The 23,940-nt window shown below is 36.4% G+C and overlaps 1 protein-coding gene across 4 annotated transcripts in view; it reads right to left on the reverse strand.

Moving 5' to 3' along the window:
- The window catches only part of PAM (peptidylglycine alpha-amidating monooxygenase), a 167,171-nt gene that overhangs the window by 75,169 nt on the left and 68,062 nt on the right, over nt 1-23,940 (reverse strand). For all 4 annotated transcript variants that reach the window (XM_070742973.1, XM_070742975.1, XM_070742976.1 and 1 more), the window contains exons 4-5: nt 21,923-21,980; nt 8,217-8,304 (exon numbers count right to left, since the gene is read on the reverse strand). In XM_070742973.1, coding sequence (XP_070599074.1) covers nt 8,217-8,304; nt 21,923-21,980 — 146 coding nt within the window. The remainder of the gene's footprint in view (nt 1-8,216; nt 8,305-21,922; nt 21,981-23,940) is intronic.

Genomic DNA, 23,940 nt, shown 5'->3' on the forward strand with positions numbered 1-23,940 from the left:
TGACAAATTTGAAGATCTAAACTATAATTTAAAATCTTGAACGATTTACCTTATGTTTTGAAAGCAATTTAAAATCAGTTAATCCAGTGCTATTGCATCTGTTATTCATTCATCCATCCATCCCCTATCTCCCTACCTACTAACCTACCTAACTATCTAATTTAGATACTGCCCATCTGACTCATAACATTTCCTGGGCAGTTTATAGATAAAAGCATAGCTTTTGATATATTGCTAATTGTAACTGAAATTGTTGTATTAGCATTTCAAAGAGCAAGTGGTTTGGTAAAGGGCCTACATAATTCTTTCCATATAATCTTGTCTGTCCATTGATATAAGTAGAATAGGTTCCCAGATGACATTGGTTAATGGATATAACATGGAGTATGTGATTTTCTGATCAATGAAGATAGGTAGCAACTATGAGTCCTTCAGATAATCAGGCCCCATGCTGTTGTGTTTGGGCCTGGGCCAGCCGTTGCTCCCACAGATGGGAGAGACACGGCACAAAGTGAATGTGAGAGCCTGGCTGACAGCCAGGAAGATGTGGCAGACAGCCAGGAAGATGTAGTAGACAGCCAGGAAGATGTGGCAGAGAGCCAGGAGGATTCAGCAGACAGCCCAGGGGATTTGGCCTGCAGTCCCTCAGACAGTTTGTCCTCGCTCAGTTCGTCTGCAGAGCAATATATTGATTTACCTAACCGAAGAGCTATGCAACGAAGGGATCGCTCTAAGAAGTATTATAAGTCATTATAGGAGCACATGGGCTGGGTGTGGTTCCCTTAATGAGGGCTAAAGGGATAAAAAGGTAACAGGGGCCAAGGCAAACTGTGGCTGTTTATCTGTGTTGTTTTGTGGTTCCTGCTTCGAAGTTTCTGTGCCGTTGGAGTTTTCAACCCAGCTTTGCCAGACAAGTGGGAGGTGAAAACTCTGGGACTTGCTGTTCGCTTCCAAAGATTCAAAAGGACTCCTGAAACGTCTTTGTTCATTCCAGGTTGTCTTTGTTTGTTTTTCCCTGTGGTTTTTTTTTTGTATGCAGCTGAAGTAAGCCTTGCATTGTTTTTCGGACATTAAGAACTGTTTTTTGAGTAAGCTATTTTTGTTTATCTAATACAAGTTTGCTGCTTAGCAAAGCACGTGTGTGTTTGATTTCTTTTCATTGGACTATTACACATTGCTGAGCCAGTCAGGCAGAACACATGCCAAGAAGGACTTTATAACTACCAGCTTGATTGCATCCAAAACCAGTCTGTAGGCCATGAAGCAGAGGTGCTACATTCCATAGTATGTGACACTGTATTCTGGAACAGTTGCGGCTACCAAATTGTTTTCAAGCAAAATTCCTTGTACAGTGGTCCCTCGAGTTTCGCGATCTCGATCTTCGCTAAACGCTATATCGCGAGTTTTCAACCCGGAAGTAAACTCCACCATCTGCGCATGCGTGCCCTTCCACGCATGCGTAGATGGTGGAGTTTCCCCGCCGGGCAGAGGCTTCCCTGGGTCTTCCCCCTCTTGCCCCGGTAAGGCGCGAGCAACGGCGTGGGCGGGTGGGCGGCACACGCGCGGGGAAACCCAAGGGCCGCTTCTCAGCTGAGAAGCGGCCCCAGCAACAGCGCGGGGGGCGGGCGGCGCGCGCGCGGGGAAACCCCAGGGCCGCTTCTCAGCTGAGAAGCGGCCCCAGCAACAGCGCGGGGGGGGTGGGCGGCGCGCGCACGCGCGGGGAAACCCCAGGGCCGCTTCTCAGCTGAGAAGCGGCCCCAGCAACAGCGCGGGGGGGGCGGGCGGCGCGCGCGCGCGCGCGGGGAAACCCCAGGGCCGCTTCTCAGCTGAGAAGCGGCCCCAGCAACAGCGCGGGGGGGGTGGGCGGCGCGCGCGCGCACGGGGAAACCCCAGGGCCGCTTCTCAACTGAGAAGCGGCCCCAGCAACAGCGCGGGGGGGGCGGGCGGCGCGCGCGCGCGCGGGGAAACCCCAGGGCCGCTTCTCAGCTGAGAAGCGGCCCCAGCAACAGCGCGGGGGGGGTGGGCGGCGCGCGCGCGCGCGCGGGGAAACCCCAGGGCCGCTTCTCAGCTGAGAAGCGGCCCCAGCAACAGCGCGGGGGGGGGGGCGGGCGGCACGCGCGCGGACAAGCAGCAGCAGCGAGGCGGCGGGGAAACCCAATCTTCGGCTCCTCGCTGCTGCGGTGGAAATAAAAATACCATCTGCGCATGCGCAGATGGTGTTTTTACTTCCGCACCGCTACTTCGCGACAAATCGATCATCGCGAGGGGTCCTGGAACGGAACCCTCGCGATGATCGAGGGACCACTGTATATTGCAATACTCAATACATGAGTTTGCCAAATCATGAGTGACGGTCTGAAAGACCTACTCCAATCCAAAAGTTGGATTGGGTGAAAATCCTTTTAATTATAGTTGCCACCTGGTCCTCAAGCAAATAACACAGCAATGCATGGTATGTTTGTGTGTATGTTTTCTTTTTAATAAGGGGTTTTTAATGACTTTTAATCATTAGATTTGTTATATATTGTGTTATTATTGTTGTGAGCCGCCGCGAGTCTACGGAGGGGGTGGCATACAAATCTAATAAATTGAATTGAATTGAATCCTGATGTGATTCAACACTCCACAACTACTCAAACTTGTCAGTACTGAACTTGAATGTGTTTCTCTCCATGTGTCCCCTTCCCCCAGCCTCCAGACAATGGGACAAGGCTTTGACAACATCATCCGATCAGCCTGAGGTTGAGAGTTATAAATGGGCAATGTCAACTTATTGCTGATATTTGATCCAAAAAGAAGTTGACCTTGTCTAACAACTTTATTTAGATGTTAAAAATGTTAAGATATGCATGAACTGGGAGAGCAAATGGTAATAAGGTAAATGAATAGGATAGCAACTAAGTCATCCAATAGGAGCAAACCATTTCTGAATCTATGCAGAAAATCAAAATTAAAACTAAACTTAAGACTGGGCGTGGCTTCAGTCCACTTTGTGTTCTCTGTCCTCTCTGAACTCTGAACTAAAAGCTGCTTGTGGTATGGCTACATGGAAGACGTACTCTGCTAATGGTATTGTAAATTCATCTGTTACTATGTCTATCCAGCTGAATCAGTCATCTGTGTGTGCTCCTGATTTTGATTTTTGCTATAAAATTTAATAACAAAGCGAGATAAGATCTCTAAGGGACCACATACAGATTAGGGACCTGGGACTTCATATCTATAAGAGGTATAAAGTATAAAGTATTATAATTGCAAACATGACTAATTCTATGTCCCATATATCCTCTTCATTATGTCCATGTTGACTTCAAACATTTTATGGATTCAACCATAATGAAATAGAAATTTCAGCACTAAAAAAAATGTACAAAAAAGACCTTATCTCTTAAAATCTGTTTTCCTGACAGAAACCACTTTCACTTTTGCACAGCCCATGAAGCATTTCGTTTAGCCCATTGAGGTGCAAAGGCAACGACGAATAATATAAAGCAGCTCAACACGATAGCATATGAACAAGCGAGGCACAGTAAAGGAGAGATTATGGAAATTAAAAATTATGGTTGGTTATCATATCCATCTTATCTTTGGAGAACACCCAAACTATACTTTTACTTTAAGCATTATGTGATATATGTCGTTAATAAAATTAAGTGAAAAAACTGAAAATAATACAAAACAACCTCAAGTGTGTGTGTGTGTGTGTGTGTGTGTCCTGTTTTCCCAAAGTAAGATATTCCCTGATAATAAGCCCAATTGCGCTTTTGAGTGCATGGCAATAAGGCCAAGAGCTTATTTCAGGGTTCAAAAAAATATAAGATAGTTTTATTTTTGGGGAAATACAGTATATATATGGTATGTTAAGTTTATCAATTATGAATAATAGAAATGTGCATGAAGTATTGAAAACAAAAAGTTGAATAAGTTAGTACAGCTTTAATAAATACATTTATTGAATATATTTTCAGTGGTATATAAATAGAACACCTTCCCATTTTCAGAATCCTTTGGGGTTTTGCTAGCATTTCTGGTTACTTGCTTTATAAACTGCCCTTTTGAAATATTAATGGCCCAATCAAAATTTAAAAGGCATTTTGAAGCTCTTATTTATTAATAGCAGTATCTTATTGATGAGAAAAAAGGTGCAGATATTAGCACCTGTTTCTATTCACCGGGAATTTAAAATTGAAGTTGCAACCTTCTATCTATTTAAACATAAAAGCAATCCATTTTATTCAATTAATTCATATGGTGAATCATAAGCGAGTGACTAACAGTACTGTGCAATAGTTGTTTTCTTTGTTTATTTTTAGCTTCAATATATCATAGTGATATAACATTTTTAATAAATACAGCTCGAATTTCTGTTTAAAAAGTAGCTGAGGTTTATTAAAGTTGTTTCTATGACACAGTGGCCATATGGAAGGAAGGAAGGGAGGGAGGGAGGGAGGGAGGGAGGGAGGGAGGAAGGAAGGAAGGAAGGAAGGAAGGAAGGAAGGAAGGAAGGATAAAATTTGCAAATTTTTCCTTCTTACTTCAAAAGAGTCAATATGATAAGTTTATCAGTTGATTTAGACCGGAGGTCTTCAAACTTGGCAACTTTAAGACTTGTGGACTTCAACTCCCAGAATTCCCCAGCCAGCACATTTTGTCAACTTTAAACATAGCTGGCTGGAGAATTCTGGGAGTTGAAGTACACAAGTTTTAAAGTTGCCACGTTTTGGGACCCCTGATCTAGACTAATCAACCTGAAATACTAAAGAATGAATACTTTTTAAAACATTATATTAACAACTCATATATGTCTTAAAACTCAGCATGTTTAGACATAAGCAACTCTGTCTTCTTGCACCATTGTTCTATTAGGGGTCTGCTGGTAATAACTTGGGATAGTTCTGTTCCCCTCTCTCCAAATATAATCAGAAGATGGAGGCACATAAGGCTTTGTCTTGTGTGCCATGCCATTTAACATCTGTATAAAGTCATTGAAAAGAATTCTTCGCAGGTTTAGAGAAGGCAGTCATAAGTGCTGATGGTAGTTATATTTTTCCTTTTCTGCGACTTAGAGGTTAGATTTTATTTAGACTTCCATTATGTGCCCAGATTGAAAGGGTTTGAATGGATAAGATGGGCTGGAATTCAGGATAAATGACTATTCTGAACAAATAGTCCATTTCCTCTTACTGATCATTTTCACAGTCTGGAGATTTTTCTGAATTCAGCATGATGCTTTCAATCATATATTGTCAGTAGCAAAGAGAGCTTTTACTTTTTGACCAGTTATCACTGGTCAATATTGGAAGAACAAAGGCCTAGCTTTGTGATTTATGCACTGCAACCTGGATTATACTGCATGAAACAGCCTTGAAAAAGCTCAGAAATTGCACTTAGCTCAGAACATAGTAAAAGTTTTGGCGAATTCCCATCTACCAACAACTTTACTGGTTCCAAGACCAACTCACAATTCTCATATGTATAAAATGTTCATACAAATTAGAATCAGTTCCTTACAGAATTGCCTATTCCTGAATTCTCAATCCAACACCCTTAGAACATCAAGGTAGCCTCTTTCACAGTTTTATTATGGATTTAGTGACATCTATACTTAACTCTGTCTACTCTTTGGCAAATCCATGTTGTCAAACAATGTTGTTGGAAATCAAGCAACCTCTTAGTTTCCTGTGTCTCCTGATTGCTTCAAATTTCTTAATATTTTTGAAATGAATTTTAATGTTATAAAATTTATGTTTATAGCATTTCTGCTCTTGTAATTCTATTTCTTAAATGGCACTGAGCCTTTATTCAAGTAGGCATTAGAGGAATGCTAAAAATAAAATCAGTTAATTTATTTGTTATTGATCCCAATAATATAAATGTATTTACCAGTAATTCTAGCAGTAAGATAACAATATAATTGTATACTTAAGTGTTTTTAAAAGTATCAGAACAATTCATTTCTTTACCTAGTAAATGAATATGGACTTATAACCATGTGAGTGAGGCCATTTGGTTATATCATTGATACCATTGCTTTTATTAACGTATCTGTTGATATTAATTTGTACATGTGTTTTCAAGCCAGTATTAAGTCATGGTAATTGCCTGATCGGTCCCTACAATTTTCTTGGCAACATTGTTTTGGAAATAGTTTCCATTGCCTCTTACTTAGCACTGAGAGAAAGTGACTTGTGCAAGGTGAGTCATCTAGCTTTGAGCCCAAGGTGGGACTAGAATTCATAGAGTGCCAATTTCTAGACTAGTGCTTTAGCCTCTATCTATGTCATATTGGCTCTCTAACTTAGCATACATGGTAATAATATAAAAATGAAAAATTACTTGAAGATAATCTATTTTAAGAATTATTTCCTACCAAATAAAACTTTTTAAATTAAAATTTGCCAAACATACCAAAAGCTTTCATTATTCACTATCCAGATAAGGACAAACAATTACATGGGAACTTACGGTCTACTCAGTTTTTTAGGAAACAATAAAAAACAGTTTATTTGAGACCCAGAATCATTAAGGAATTGACAAGTTTCAAAATTGGATTCAATCAATCAATCAATCAATCAATCCAGTAATAGTGAGTTACATGTTGCTCATTACTAGAATATATATTTCTATTACTTGAACAATGGAAGTAGGAAATACAGAATATAATTGCAGTAAGTAAAACTGATAGTTTCTCATTAGAAAAAAAGAAATAAATACACTACAAAAAACATTCAGCCATTTTTGTCTTGGAATATCTATAAAGGTAGTAAAATGCTTTATCTATAAATACATAGACAGTATTGTACTTGGAAAATCATAAAAACATGGATCAAAATGCATTCCCATTTTTGTGACAAAATGTATTTCCAGTTCTTCTAGAATACTTACTTTTGTATAATCATTTTATTAATGTAATTTGAACTTTTCAATTTTAAAAGCTAATATAACTATAGAAGTTGTATAAAAAACAAATGAAACAGAGAAATTTTGCCTATCTCTGATTAAACACTACCAAATTTCTTATAAGAAACTGTGATTTTTCTCTTATCTTCCACAGTCTCTCTATGAATCCCTTAATCCATATGTTCTCTATACTGTCTTCATTCTAAGCAAACTTCATTTCTTCTTTCTTTACTGAGCATCTTGTAAATACTGAATAGGGAGACTAGGATTAAGGACACACCGCTAAGTCCCTGATCTATGACCACAATTGAGCCCAATATTTCTGTTGCTAAGAGAGATAGTTGTTAAGTGGTGGCACAGTACTTACAGTCTAACTCTGCTTATTGCCTGGTGGTCGATCTTGACCAGCTCAAGATTAACTCAGCCTTCCATCCTTCTGAGGTCAATAAAATGAGGACCCATTTTGTTGGAAGCAATATGCCGACTTGGTAAACCACTTAAAAGAGTGTAGTAAAGCACTACGAACATATACAAGTCTAGGTGCTATAGCTATTGCTCTAGTTTATGACCTTTTTTAACCACAGTTGCTAAGTGAATCTTAAGTGAACTGTACTTGTTAAGTAGATAACATGGTTGTTAAATGGCTTCACTGGAAATGATAAAAGTTGATCACATGAACCCTGGGCAAATGCAACTGTCATAAGTATGAATCCGTTGTCAAGTGCCTGAATTTTGATCACATGACTGTAGGGATTAGGGGTATAATGCTCCTGGTTCGCTCATGCCTATCAGTTGCTGGAGAGCCAGTCGCAAAGAGAGTGCAAGGCTTTGTCCAGTAATCTGGATGCCACCATTTGGGTTCTTTTACCCTATGTGTATGCACAGAACTCTTTGCATTGTGCAGAGGGTAAAGTAATCCAAATGGCAGCTTCTGGGTTGGTGGGCAGAGCCTCACTCTATCTTCACAACCAGCTCTTTGGTGACTGATAGGCACGAGTGAACCAGGAGCATTTCATCCCTGATGGGGATGCTGCATGCAACAGTATGAAAAGCGGTCAGAACCCACTTTTTTTAGCGCCATTGTAACTTTAAATGGCCACTAAACTAATTGTTGTAAGTTGAGGACTACCTATACTGAATAGGGAACCTGGCAACAAAGACAAGAGTAAAATGAACTCTAGTAGTAAACCCTACTTTATAATTAAATATACCCAGATTTCATTCCATGCTTCACCTCCATGTATAACCCATCCATCTTTAACTTAATACTGTACAAGAAGAATGTTCAACTAGTGCAATAGAAGCAATCTCCTTACCAGTAACCATTATCTGAAGCTGGGCTGTTACATCCAAATAGTAACATATGGTGGACAGTGTCCATATTGGCATGAGGCTTAAAGTCAACTGAAAGGAAAAAAATGATAATATAAATATAAGTTTGTTTCTTCTTACTTTAACAAATTGTTAAGTTGTATATGAATGTTTTTCTGCGAACATTGCAGAAAGAATAAAACACAATGTCATCTACATTTGAATGTATCTCTTGCAAGCTCCAGATCATTAAAATAGCTGATCAAGAGGGGTTTTTTTCAAACAGAATAATACATGGTAATAGGTTAGACTCAATACCATAGGACAGCCCTTACCAGAGCAAGATTTTATCAGCTCTATTGTTAAATATAGACAATTCGACAAGTGCCATATTCTGAGGGAACATATATTTGTGAAATGTAATGTTTCACATGTCCTATTCAACTCTCAGTTGTATTCCCCAGCCAGGGCTCAGTACAGTACTTACAATTACTTGGTAGAACCATATATTGAGACCGTAACAAAATAGTTTTTGGTTACCTTCATGACACAAAAGCATACATAGTAATTAGAGCTGTTTGGATTTATAATTACAGATGTCCAATTAAGAATACATTTCATGGAACAAATTGAGGTTTAGGCAATAAATTCATCTAAAACACACAGTTTTAGGATCTAATCTTGGTCAGTCACCATGACCAGAGGTTTAGTCCTCTGAGTTTCAAACTTGTGCTGTAGTCCATCTTCAAGGAACTTCTGCCTCACTGAAATGTGTTATTCTGGAAAGAGAGGGGTTTCCTTAAGATGGGCCCCAGCACGAGTCTGAAAGCTCAGAAGACTTAACCTCTGGTCTTAGCGATCAACCTAGAGTGGATCCTGCAAAATTATCCTAGGACACTTATATTTATCTTCATTGTGACATATTGTTTTAACATTCATTTTTTGTATTTGCATTCTGTTTTATCTTATACTACTTTAATTTGCTCTTTTACTTTATCTACCTTACTATATTTTATCTTACTTTAATTTACTTTATCTTACTATCTTATTGTGAAGATGTCCATTGCTTCAATATAAACAAATGACTAATCAATAAAGTTATACTACTGTCTCTCCATTCAATGTCATTCGGTGATAAATATTTTGAACACAAAAATTTTGCAAACAAAAATAATGATGTTTGTATTGTAGTTCTATTATTATGAATTGCAGATAACCAAACCAAAGAAAAAGGATAATAATGTCATCACAAGTCTAAAGGATAATAATGTCATCACAAGAGCCGGGGTGGCACAGTAGTTAGAGTGCAGCACTGCAGGCTACTTCAGTTAACTGATAGCTGTAGTTCAGCAGTTCAAATCTAACCACCGGCTCAAGGTTGACTCAGCCTTCCATCCTTCCGAGGTGGGTAAAATGAGGACCCAGATTGCTGGGGGAAATATGCTGATTCTGTAATCTGCTTAGAGAGGGCTGTAAAAGCACTAGGAAGCAGCATATAAGTCTAAATGTTATTGTTATTTAAATTCATAACAAAGAAAAATATTACTATTAAGACATTTTTAGTTTTCTTTGATAAAACCAGCAGTGAGTTGCTCTCAGTTTGGCCTCGTTCTTAGAACTGGTAGCGGTGGCTGCAGGAGACTTTACCCACTCGTCCAGGATGCTTCTGTGCATGTGCAGAAGTATCATGCACGCATGGAAGTGGATTTTAGGACCTACTATTGGATAAAATGCTGTCAATTCTCCTTTTCTGTTCTTTCTGTCAGATGACAGACTATAATAGTTTTGTAGTTTTGTCTTAAACATTTGTGAGAGTTCTAAAAAGTAGTAGCTCAATTTTTTGAGTTCATTAGAACCACAGATATCTCTTAATATCTAGTGAAAGAATGCCTTTGAATTCTGATTTTTGAAGTTCAGTGATACAAAAGAGTATTTCTGGGAAGGAGAAATGGAATATCTTAATGGAGAAAATTCATTCCTGTGATATCCACTAGAATTTTACAATCCACTGGGATTGCAGAGTGACTTACGTTAAACAAATGAAAACCTTTGATGATTCTTTGGGTGCACTTCAAAAATATATTGATATTATTATAATCAGAATTTATAATTCAGAACATGGTTATTTCAGATCTGGTAGCAGGAAAACAACTGAAGAAATTACTCTAATAATTTTATCAAAAACATTGTTACCAGTGTTGCAAACATAATGTATCTATTTGGAAGCATAATCAAACAGAAACAACGTAAATATTTTCGGAACTGTGTAACATCTTAAAAAATCCAGCATCTTACTTTATACTTCCAGAGATTTTCCAACTCCTGTAGGAACTATAGTATACTAAATTCATATTTACAATAGTCCTCAACTTACAATCATTTGTTTAATGACCATTCAAAGTTCAAATGGAATTAAAAAGGTGATTTACGACTCTTCTTCACACGACTGTTGCAGCATCATCGTAATCATATGATCAAAATTCAGACTCTTGGCACCTGTTCATATTTCTGATAGCTGCCAGAGCCATGGAATCCCTTTTTTGCAACTTTCTCATAAAAAAGGCATTGGGGAAGCAAGATTCACTTAACAACCAAGTTACTAACAAATAGGGTGGTGCACTTAATAACTGTGGCAAGAAAGGACATAAAATAGGACAAAACTCACTTAACAGTTGCCTTGCTTAGCTAGAGCAATTTTGGGCTCAATTGTGGCTGTAAGTCAAGGACTACCTGAATTGTCAAGTTCATGAAATTTATAACTATACAAAGAACCTTGGGTGACTTCTTTTATAGCAAAAATACAGATAGCAAAAAAACTTCACTATTATATTTTTACCTCAGTATTTTTTATTCACTAGAAAAATAATTTCCAGAAGCCGAAGATATTGAACAATTATTTGATTTCCTCTTAAATTTTGTTAGGAAATGATATTACAATACAGTGGAAAAACTTTTAAAAATATTAATAATTACCACATCAATATTAATGGACTGGGTACACAGAAGACTTATGAGAAGGGCTTACTTACAATCATCTGACCGAAAGAAGGGCAGAATTTTGTATAGTATTTTGAAATTCTGCATTTAAAAAAAATAATTATAGATTTCTTACCAATTTGGTTAAAATATTTTCTTTTTTAAAAAATCGTCTTCCATTACTTTTGATTGGTATGTAGTTTGAAACAGAAAGCAATTTTGCATATATTAGCATTGAAAGTTGTTCATAAAAGTATTTATTCCTTATTGTGAATACTGCCATTTAACATATTACTGTGCATTCTTTGAATTATATATCTAAATTTTGCAGCAAGACATTACAAGTTCTTATTAACTCTATGTTCACATAAATGATTCTTTAAAAACACAAAAGGATATGGATAGTTTATAGAAAGATATAGTAAAAATATAGTTTATAGAAAGATATAGTAAAAATATAGTTTATAGAAAGATATAGTTAAAAATATAGTTTATAGAAAGATATACAGTAGTAAAAATATAGAAAAAATGGGGTAGAGCTTTCTCTATTCCAAGGAATACTATATGTAAATGGTTATTGTGATAATACAGTAATGTGAAAATAAGTCCTACTTATTATTCTAGCTATTCTTTGTGTATATCATGATTGTCTAAGCCATATTGCCCTTGAGTTCTTAATCATTCAAAATTATAAATAGCACTGAAGATTGTTAATTGGTTAATTAACATATGCTATTTATGACACAACTGAAAGGTATTATATCATTTTTTCCTTTTCCCTAAACTACTTGTTAAAAAGCAAAGCTTATATAATTTCAATTTTCTACCTATCCATCCTTAGATCTCTAAAAAGAATTTTAAAATGTAAGCATTAATTAAATGCATTACTTTTACTGAGGTAAAATGTTGGTTCATAGATAAACAGTCAAAAGCTCCAAATGTTATACCAGTGATTCAGGGCAATAATAATATATATGTAATACGTGTTTATTTACAAAGTTATCCCCCACCTTTGATTTTTACCCAAGAAACTTCACTTAATTAGAAAACATTTAGTCATCCAAATCTAAGTTTATTTTTAACTATATTTTCTTTCTTTTTTTGCCTATTGAAACATCTTGGAATTGGCATATTTAAGCTCCTCTGTTAAGGGAGAACTCCTAGGTTGTTATAGTTTGAAGTATTTTGGAAAACATTCCTTATGCTTATATATTAGCTAGTAGGGAGGTATAGCAAGCAAGTTCATTTTTATTATTCTTTTAAAAAATAGAAATAAGATATAATCATCACAGAATTCATTACATATGTTCACAAGATATGATCTTGCAGTATAATTGCTTTATTTTGAACAGAAGCATTTTCAGTATTTAATTCTCAAAGTATCACTGGTTTCTGCAGATGTTCTTATTCCTTAATTATGTAAAAATGGTTTGTAAATCAGCATGAGAACAATGGTAATGGATATGTTATGTGTTTATCATAATAAACAAATAATATACAAAGCCAGAAGAATACCCATTGTTTGTTAATCTAAAAGAACTTAATTCAGTGGCTCTTTGTAAGCTATACAGAATGAGCAATTAGACCACATTATAATTGATCACCTACAATTCCAGCTGAGGAATTACCGGTATATAAAAAATTGGCTTGCATGTAGTAGTTTATACGTGTAATATCCTAGTGTTATATTGTGTAGTAAATTGACTTAAAATTAATAATTCAGTTGTGAAACAGAGATACAAATACAGTAGTTATGATTAGTAAATAAGATAGATTTTTTGCATTTTTTTCTACTTGGATACAAAATATTAATGACACAAAATTATAGGTATAAACTTTTTGTCTCTCTTTGTGTCTCTCTTCCTACCCATCTCCATTTTGAAAAAGAAAAAAAAACGTAAACATTGTGAAAGTAGAAAATAGCATTATTTTACTTTTACCTTAGTGACCAATACTGTGGAGTACCTGTACATTTGCAAGAGGAAATTTCAATCATTTAGATTGACTGTGAAGCACTATTAAATTATTTGTGGAGGAGAGGGGCTGATGAAGTTGGGGAAAGGGATCTGATAACTGTATATTTTTATTACATTGAAACCATATAAACTAAGGCACACCTGCAATTAAAAGGTTGGAAAGAATTCAAGAAATTGTGCTTTCTGTATCTTGCTTAGGAAATGCTACTGGCCTGGGAAAACTATTTCATTTTCAACTCAGTATTTTGATTGGAAATTAAATAGTGTTACTTTAATAACACTATATATTATCCTCTTTTGCTATTTGTCCTAATATTGGGTTTATGTTAAAAGCTCAAAAAAGCTTTGTAGTTTATTCCTTTTGTATATATAATTTACATATAATGTCTTCCTCATTTACTTTAATAGTGTAGTTCAACTGTTTTTGTTCTATTTTGGATATATATAGAAACTCTAGTAATTATTGGATAAGTTGATATTGAATTAATTAATTTTATGTAGAAATGAAAGTTTAAATTAAGATGGCTACAATATAGCGTTTGATATTGTTTATACTGATGTAATGTAATTTTTCAATGTAAGCTGGGAAAAAGATTGTTGTTTTTTGAGGTTTTCTTTATTTTGATAATATTACATAAATTCTATAGGGTTTTTTTAAATGGAAGAATACAAGCCTCCACTGAATGATTAATAGAAAAAGAAAAAGAAAATTTTTATATATGTTTCACTTTAAGTATGGTTTTAGTGTTTGTACTTATGTATTGTTTTGTTTATTCTATGTTGGAGAAAAATAAAATTTATATTTGTAAGAAAAAAATCTCTCTGTATATTATTTATTTGAGGTCTACTTTTTTTTAGCAAATTAAGAATTGCACCTCAGATCACTTCACCCATTTTCACATTATAAGTTATGATAAATTCTTCCCATCCAAGTATGTATGTGTGTTATCTATATGTATGTTTCTGTGTATGTACATATATTATAGTTAATATTTTAAAGACTTAAAGTAAATGTATTGCAGTGTGGTCGGGCAGTAGGAAAAGCAAGTAGGATGCTTGGCTTCATAGCTAGAGGTATAACAAGCAGGAAGAGGGAGATTGTGATCCCCTTATATACAGCGCTGGTGAGACCACATTTGGAATACTATGTTCAGTTCTGGAGACCTCACCTACAAAAAGATATTGACAAAATTGAACGGGTCCAAAGATGGGCTACAAGAATCGTGGAGGGTCTTAAGCATAAAACGTATCAGGAAAGTCTTAATGAACTCAATCTGTATAGTCTGGAGGACAGAAGGAAAAGGGGGGACATGATTGAAACATTTAAATATGTTAAAGGGTTAAATAAGGTTCAGGAGGGAAGTGTTTTTAATAGGAAAGTGAACACAAGAACAAGGGGACACAATCTGAAGTTAGTTGGGGAAAAGATCAAAAGCAACATGAGAAAATATTATTTCACTGAAAGATTAGTAGATCCTTGGAACAAACTTCCAGCAGACGTGGTTGGTAAATCCACAGAAACTGAATTTAAACATTCCTGGGATAAACATATATCCATTGTAAGATAAAATACAGGAAATAGTATAAGGGCAGACTAGATGGACCATGAGGTCTTTTTCTGCCGTCAGTCTTCTATGTTTCTATGTTTCCATTTGCTCAAAAAAAAGTAATCTCAGTCTGCAGTAAGATAGCTATCACAACAGTTCTGCACTTGTAAATCCAAATAAACAAGCAATGCATCTTCTCATCTACTGTATAATACAGTTTATATGGAATTATTGACAAATGGGGATTACTATCAGCCAGCAAAGGAGAAAATACATTATGTACTTTTGGGCATATTCATGAAAATCAGGGATGTAAGATAGCAGATAAATTTTCTAGTTCTGGCAGAATGGCTTGCTTTCAGACATAATACTTCTCAGTGTCAGTAGAATAACCTTTAGTTATCACCACAGTTTAATAATAAACAACAGATTGTACCAGACCTGCATAGCATAGTAAATACATTTTAGCTTGCGGATTTGCCTTTATAAAGTAATTAAATATCAAAAAGCTAAATGGAGAAATAACAGTTTTCACAGTTAATTGTATGCAACATCTGCAAAAACTCTGTGGAAAGGAGGCACAAAATACAATTATGTGTTCTCAGCAAAGAATTTTAACCATATTTGGTAGTTTACCTTTATGTGTAGAGTATTTTTATGGGTTTTTTAAAATGCCAGTATTGCCTTATATGATTTTCAGTTTTAATAAAACATAAAAAGTTAATTGGCAATTACTGGAAAAATAGATACATATTTTATTAAGATAATAAATATCTTGATAAATATTGGGCAAGTTGATATTTTATGTATTTCAGTTCACCTTTATGACTTCTGATATTAAGTATAATTATTTACTATTATCTAAAGTAGTTTTATCTTAAATTAAAATTGTAATGGAATTTTGTATGAAAATAGAGGTGCTTGCAGAAGTAGAAAACATTTAAAATATCAGTCTATGCAGAACAAGGCAAATAAAATATAATCAAGAACCATTAAAACGCACCACTGCGGTTAAGCAATATATTTGAGTCACTGACATTAACATTCATAGAAATATTTCTGAATTTAATCCTAATGTATTCAAGATTCACTCTATTCTTGTCAGGGTTAATAATTTTCAATATAAAACACAAATGCCCCTTAACAGTTTGACAGTCACCATATATCTATCCAAATGAAATGTACTACTTCTAAAGGATTCTCCTGCCAGACTCTGGAGAATATGCAGCAGACAGAGATTACAAATAAATGAAGGAGGTTTATATTGAGTCAGACCCAACTATATCTTTTTCTAATTGGTTTGAGATCTCCAGGGCCTAACCTTTAAATCCGATACTGAACATGTAGCATTTTGTCCCTTTGCTATGGGGTCTAATCAAAAATGTTTCTCTATAATTCCCTATTGAGATCACAACGCTCATTCAATGTTTGTATTGCTGCTGTTGCTTTACTATTATTTTTCCTTCAAAGAACAATGTGGCAAAATGTGGTTGCACAGGGAGTAAATGGTGTCAGATACTCAGCACATGTAACACCACTGCTATGAGTTGCCTGTGTTTGGTTGTCACTTTTGAAGCCCTTCATGGTTTGGGAACAGGTTATCATATTATGGCTTTTATCTATGCAGTTCTGGTTGGCAGTTGGGCCAGGAATGTCAGCTGGTGGGTACTACAGTAAAAAGAGGTGCTTTCTGTACTATATGTCCTGTCCTCAGCAACATTATCACCTCACCCTTTTTGCTTTTCAAAAGGCTTTGGAGCTTTGGCCTTGGACTCTAAGAGTGCGAAGGGTCCCATTCCCTGGTTATACTGATGTCTATGACCACTTCTTCTTGGCAGCCATATATATAAAATTTGTATTTTATTATAATTGTTTTCAATTGTTTTATTAGCATTTTCTACCCATCCATTACCCTGGGGGGGGAGTTATTGACCCCCTCAGAGAGGGTCCGCAACTTGGGCGTCCTCCTCGATCCACAGCTCACATTAGAGAAACATTTTTCAGCTGTGGCGAGGGTGGCGTTTGCCCTGGTTCGCCTGGTGCACCAGTTGCGGCCCTATTTGGACCGGGAGTCACTTTTTTTTTTTTTTTTTTTTTTTTTATATATTTTATTTATTGATTTTTAACAATTTAAAATCACACAACATAAAACAGTGCATAGTGAAATGTGAATTGTGCCCATCACCCCGACATACACACATTCCCCACCACCAAATTGGGGGTATTTCTTTTTTAATCCACTTAACCCAAGAGCAATATATCTGTCTACATATTATAGAGTGATTCTAGTTTATTTCTTGTAGCTTGGTCTCGGATTCTGCTCGTCATATATCGTCTTGCCTTGTCCCACCGTCCAATCAGCCGTCCCAAATCAGTTTCATTATCCAAATTTATCCTTTTTTCCATAATTTCAAATTGAATATGATCCACCATGTACCTATACCAATTTTGCATTGTCCATTTTGTCGCATCCTTCCAACCCAAAACTATTACTGCCTGAGCACTTTCTATTGCTGCTTTTTTTATTTCTCTAAATTCTCCCATCGCATTGCTTTTTACTAATACTGCCATTTCCTTAGTGATTGTCCATTGTATATTTAACATTCCATTGATATCCTCTTTCACTTTTTGCCAAAATTCCTGCACTATCGGGCATTCCCAAAACATATGCATAAACACTCCTTTATCTTGACAACCATGCCAACAATTCCCCCTAACATTCTGCTGAAAATGTGCAAATTGAACGGGAGTAAAATACCACTTATGTAATATTTTCCTTCTCATTTCCCTAATTCTTGTATTTTTAATTTTCCTTATATCTTCTACTATATTTTCCATTTCTTGTACCTCTACTAATATCTCATTTTGCCACCATTTAGTCAATCCATCAATCGTGTCCCCATCTGACTGTACTAGCAGTTTGTATATATTAGTTGCTTGCGCCTTTATCCCCTCACTTTTTTCTCTTATTATTTTCTCTAACCCTGTCTCCTCCCGCCATAATACTTCTTTATTCTCCCTTTCATTTAGATATTTACATATTGCATTTATTTGTAGCCACCTTCCCTTACCTAACCACCATTCTATGCGATTTCTACTTGGCCTGCCATCCTTCTCGTATAAATGTTCTATCTTAGTTATCCCTCTTCCCTTCAACTCTCCTATAACCCTGTTTAAGTTAATTTCGTTTTCTCTATTTATTACATAAAGCGATGACAGTTTAGATTTATATAATCCTATTTTCCCTTGCCATTTTTTCCAAATTTCCATAGTCCCTTTCATTGGGCCTATTAATTTTCCTATATCTCTCCTATTCCACTTCCTAAAAATTAATTCTCTATTATTCATCCCGTTTATCTGTTTTTCCAATTTCGCCCATTTATTTTCACTTAATTGCAACTCCATTAACCTTTCCATTTGAAAAGCTTCCCTATACAGCTCCAAACATGGAACACCCCATCCCCCCTCTTTTTCATTCGCAATTAACCACTTTTTTCTTATTCTTGGTCTCTTATCTTCTTCAATCCAATAATTTAATTTTTTGTCCCACTCTTTAACCTTACATACCGATAACCCCCCCGACAGCACCTGAAATAGGTACATCATCTTGGGAGCTATCATCATTTTTAAAGCTCTTATTTTAGAGAGTCTCCTTAGCTTTTTATCTTTCCAGCTCCTCATCTGTTTCAACATTTTCCTCCATGTTATTCTATAATTAATCTCTTCCATTTTCACTGGGTTTTTTAATAACCAAATTCCCAAATATTTTATTTTTTTAAGTCCTAATTTCAACCCTGATTCTTTCCTAATTTCTATCTGTTCTCTCGGATCTGTATTTAAACACATAATCTCTGATTTTTCCATATTAACCGACAGTCCCGATTCCTGCTTAAACTCTTGTAAAATGTTTATTATACCTTTAATCATCTCCATCGGGGTCTGGGTCAATATAATTGCATCATCTGCAAATAAATTTATTTTCATTTCTAATTTCCCTATTCTATATCCTGCCCAAGTGTTATCTTGTCTTATCTTATTAGCTAAGATCTCTATTGCTATTACGAATAATTTTGGAGACAGAGGGCATCCCTGCTTGGTGCCGTTTAATATTTTAATACTCTGCGTTCTTTGTCCATTCACTCTTATATATGCTTCATTTCCTTTATAAATCTCTTTTATAGTTTCACAAAATTTTTCCCCCATATTTAATTTGTTACATAATTTATATAAATAACTATGGTTAACTTTATCGAACGCTTTATAAACATCTAATTTCAAAATTCCCAATTTCCTTTTAGTAGCGGTAGCATGGTGCATCACATTCATTACATTTCTAATTGGTTCACTTATTTTCCTTCCCTTCACGAATCCATATTGATCCTCTTCAATTATTTTTGGTAAAATATTTTCTAATCTATTTGCCAGTATTTTCATAAATATTTTATAATCCTGATTTGCCAAACTGATCGGACGGTAAGACCCAGGCTCTCTTAAATCTCGACCCATCTTCGGAATGGTAACAATTTCTGAAAGCTTCCATGTCTGCGGGATATCACGATTTGACAATATATTATTAAACAATTTCCCCAAATGCGGCAGCAAAACATTCACATAAGTTTTATAAAATTCCCCTGTAAACCCATCTGGGCCCGGTGCTTTGGCTTGTTTTAACCCTTTAATTACTCTAGCAATTTCATCTTGTGTAATTTCTGCATTCAAAATTTGTTTGTCTTCTTCACTTACTATTTTCCCAACCTTGAGGACTTCTATCTTCACTTGCTCCTCACAGTCTGCTCACAGTCACTCATGCCCTCATCACCTCAAGGCTCGACTACTGTAACGCTCTCTACATGGGGCTACCTTTGAAAAGTGTTCGGAAACTTCAGATCGTGCAGAATGCAGCTGCGGGAGCAATCATAGGCTTCCCTAAATATGCTCATATCACACCAACACTTCGCAGTCTGCATTGGTTGCCGATCAGTTTCCGGTCACAATTCAAAGTGTTGGTTATGACCTATAAAGCCCTTCATGGCACCGGGCCAGATTATCTCAGGGGCTGCCTTCTGCCGCACGAATCTCAGCGACCAGTTAGGTCCCGTCAACAAAACAATGTCGGTTGGCGGGGCCCAGGGGAAGAGCCTTCTTTGTGGCGGCCCCGACCCTCTGGAACCAACTCCCCCCAGAGATTAGAATAGCCCCCACTCTCTTTGCCTTTCGTAAGCTCCACAAAACCCACCTCTGCCATCAGGCATGGGGGAATTAAGATAATCTTTCCCCCTAGGCTTCTACAATTTATGCATGGTATGTTTGTATGTATGATTGGTTTTATAACCAGGGTTTTTAGCTGTTGTAGTATTGGATTTTTACATTCTGTTTTTTGTCACTGTTGTTAGCCGCCCCGAGTCCACGGAGAGGGGCGGCATACAAATCCAATAAATAATAATAATATTAATAACAATAATTCCACAGATTTGGCTTTCTCCAGGTCCCGTCGACCAGACAATGTCATCTGGCGGGGCCTAGGGGAAGAGCCTTCTCTGTGGGAGCCCCGGCCCTCTGGAATCAGTTCCCTCCAGAGATTCGCATTGGCCCCATCCTTCTCGCCTTCCGCAAGAGTCTTAAGACCAACATATGTCGCCAGGCATGGGGCAATTAGATCTTGCCCCCACCATGACCATTAAATGTTATGTGTGGATGTGACTGAGTTAATTGACTGCTTTTTAATGTAGTGGGATCTTAGCTGATAGGTTTAACTAATTAGATTTGTATACATATTGTTTTTGTATTGTATCCTGTGAGCTGCCCCGAGTCTTCGGAGAAGGGTGACATAAAAGTCTAATAAATAATAATAATAATAATAATAATAATAATAATAATAATAATTGTAATAATAATAATAATTTGCTTCAGATGTGCAGATAAAGAAATTGAGTAAATAAATAAGGAATTGAAAATTTTCTGCATTCATCATAACAAGGCTCTTAGACAGATTATTTTCTCTTTCAGCTTATCCTAAATTGACTGATAAGCCTCATGGCTAAAAAGATATTTGAACCTGGATTTCTGATATACATATGGATTACCACAGCTTTGTAGCTCACTCATTAGGAAGGAAGCAAAACATATCATAGAATATTTCAACCTTAAATCAATCTAAAAGTCCCTTATTGATCAAATTATTACCAATAAATCATAGCACAAGCTCCTGGCATCTTTTTTTTACAAAAGCATTTTTTTTAAAAAGACCCCCAAAAGGTAATAATTCTTCATTGCATTATCAAACCTATGGTAACTGAAGCCCAAAATATACTCGTTAAAGCTCCAATCCACATTAGTAATAATTTAGTCACTATACTATTAAAACTTTTAAAATAGGATTATTTATTTATTTCTCACCTTTCTAGTCCATTCACCTTCTCATTTTTTTATTATTATTTTTTTACAAAAAATGACTTTCTACAGGTTTTACTGGTTATTTGATTTGGTGGCAAGGAAAGTGGATTCTTTTCACTTTATTTTAAAATTTTAGCATTCAACAATCACTTAACATGTGTTAAAAATTTACCAATACACTTTCAAACTATAAATAGCACTTTCCTGGGTTCTGGCTGCAATAAATTTCCATTTTACTATTGACTCTTAGTAGATGTAAATATTTGCAAGGGGAATGAAACAAAAATTAAGAGGGACTCGACTTGATAAGCAGATGGTACTTACTTCACTGGTCTAGTTATGTACATTAAACACTGATACGGTGCTGTGGTAGGACTTGTCATTTACCTATCATTTCATCCTTACCTCAACATAAAGCAAGTACGTTTTGCAGATAGGTAAGAACTTACTGTGCCAATACTTATTGTAAGTGCAAAGAGATTTACAGTCTGAACTAGCAGGTAAATAAACAGCTTGTGCAATGGACTGGAATTAAATATCCAGCCACAGACAGAAAGCCAATGCTTTACAAATGAGAAAGCTTGGGCTCAGCTGCCAACAGCATCTACATGAAAATCCTTAGGTATTATTACTCACCAGCCTCTCCAAATGCAGTTCTCTCCACCTTAAGTGGTTCCTTCTAGTTTTGTTTCTGTATTAGGCATGATGAATGCATTGCAAAAACTCTACAGAAAAGTTTAAGCTATAGAGAAGCCACAGAAATCTTGACTGATTCATACAAAACTGACCATGTTTTTCTGAATCTTAAATATTACTCACCTACATAAGCTTCCTCTTCAACTGGCAAACGCAGCGACATGCAAAGGTATGTATCAGACTATATAGAAGGACAAAAAAAGTAGAGTATATAAAACGTTAGAGTTTTCTTCTCTTCAAAAGTTAAAAATATAAGAGGAAATAATTGTAACTGACTGTTTTGAAGTATAGTCAGAACTATTTTCTAAATAATATATAGCTGATAAAATGATAAAATGCATCTTTCTTTTAATTCCCTACCTGATAGTACCTTTGGTTACTTTTTACCTGACAGGGAAGATACGTGTTTATATGAAATCCAACTACATTAATCAGCAAGAGATAGAACTGATATTTTATAGCACTATCCTTTTTGTTATGTTCAACCACACCATTAAGGCAGTTTAGAAGCAGGTAAGAAGCACACATCACATATATAATAATATCCAGCTGTTTAACTGAATGTTAAACATCTAGGTGAAAAGATGTTAGAGTACACCTGCAGCAGTCAGCACTGTAGTTCTGCAAGGAGATTAAGGAAGCAGATATCCTTATATCAGGGGTAGGCAATTAATTTTGCCATAGGGCCGCATGAGAAATTGGAATGGTTTTAGAGGACCGGACTAATATAATTAATTCAGTTCTACCCAATACTGTATAATTTCCTCCCTTCCTTTCTCCTTCCCTTTTCTCCTCTTCTCTCCCCTCCCCTCCCCTCCCCTTTCCTTCTTTCCTTCCTTTCTTTTCCCGTTTCATTTCTTTTCTCCTTCCCTTTTCTCCTTTCCCCTTTCTTCCCTTCCCTTCCTCTTTCTTTCATTTTCTTTCCTTCCTTCCCTCCCCTTTCCTTTCTGGTTCCATTCCTTTCCTCCTTTCCTTTTCTTTTCTAAGTAGAAGTTTCATTCTGATTGTGAAAAAATGAAATATAAATTATTTCAATAAATAAGGAATGTCCTGTTATATTACCAGCACACCTAAAGATGGGGTCCCAAAACTTGGCAACTTTAAGACTTATGGACTTCAGCTCCCAGAATTCAACTCCCAGCTATGCTGGCTGGAGACTTCTGGGAACTAAAGTCCACAAGTCTTGAAGTTGCCAAGTTTGAAGACTTCTGTTACCGAGCTTCTAATAAAACAGAAAACCTTTTGCAGTATCATTTATCTTTCCCTCCCTCCCCCCTCTCTTTCTCTTCCCTCTTCCCCCCCTCTCTTTTTCCCCTTTCCAAAGCTTTATCCTGAGTGGCTTTTAACAAGCTTCCCCACCCCCACTGGCTTTTGCAAGCTGTGGCTCTCTTTTCTCTCGCGACTGTATGAACACTCTGCCCAAGCCCATGCAGGGTGTTGCAAGCCACTCCAAACTCCGAACTTTTTTCCTGCGTGGCTTTTGTCTTGGAGAACAAGCTGCCTGCAGGTGTCTCTCTCTCTCTTTCACACACACACACACACACTGCCCAAAACCATGCAGGGAAGCCCCTCCCAATTCTCTCTCTCTCTTTCTCTCACTCTCTCTCAAGCAGTTCCAACTATCTCCAGCTGGCGTTCAAGGCGCGGGCTGCTAGGCAAAACCGAGACTCACAGCTGGCAGGCTGGTTAGACAGTGGGCGGGCCGGATGCGGCCCGCGGGCCGCACCTTGCCCAGGTCTGCCTTATATCATGGTAAAGAAAGGCAGGTGAGAGGCTGTAAAGCATATAATGGCATATAAGCAATCAATCCATTTTATAACAACCCTTTTTATAAGGTTAATATATAAATATTTGGAAATAAATATTTATTTTACCAAGTCAAAATCATCTGTAGCAGAAGTAGGTTGTTCCTGGTTTGGCCTAGTTCTATGAACCAGTAGCGTCGCACATGCATGAACCAGTAGCAACATGATTTAGAACTCACTATTGATCTCTGTATTATAAACTAAATATAATTTGAAACCTTTCTGAAGATCTAAACTTCATATATATTCAAGTCAATAGTGCTTCAACCAAAATACTGTACATCTTCTTAACTTATAATTTTGCACTTATCTCCTATTTTTAGAGTAATAATGATG

The sequence above is a fragment of the Erythrolamprus reginae genome, chromosome 2, assembly GCF_031021105.1.
Source record: "Erythrolamprus reginae isolate rEryReg1 chromosome 2, rEryReg1.hap1, whole genome shotgun sequence".
Lineage (NCBI taxonomy): Eukaryota > Metazoa > Chordata > Lepidosauria > Squamata > Dipsadidae > Erythrolamprus > Erythrolamprus reginae.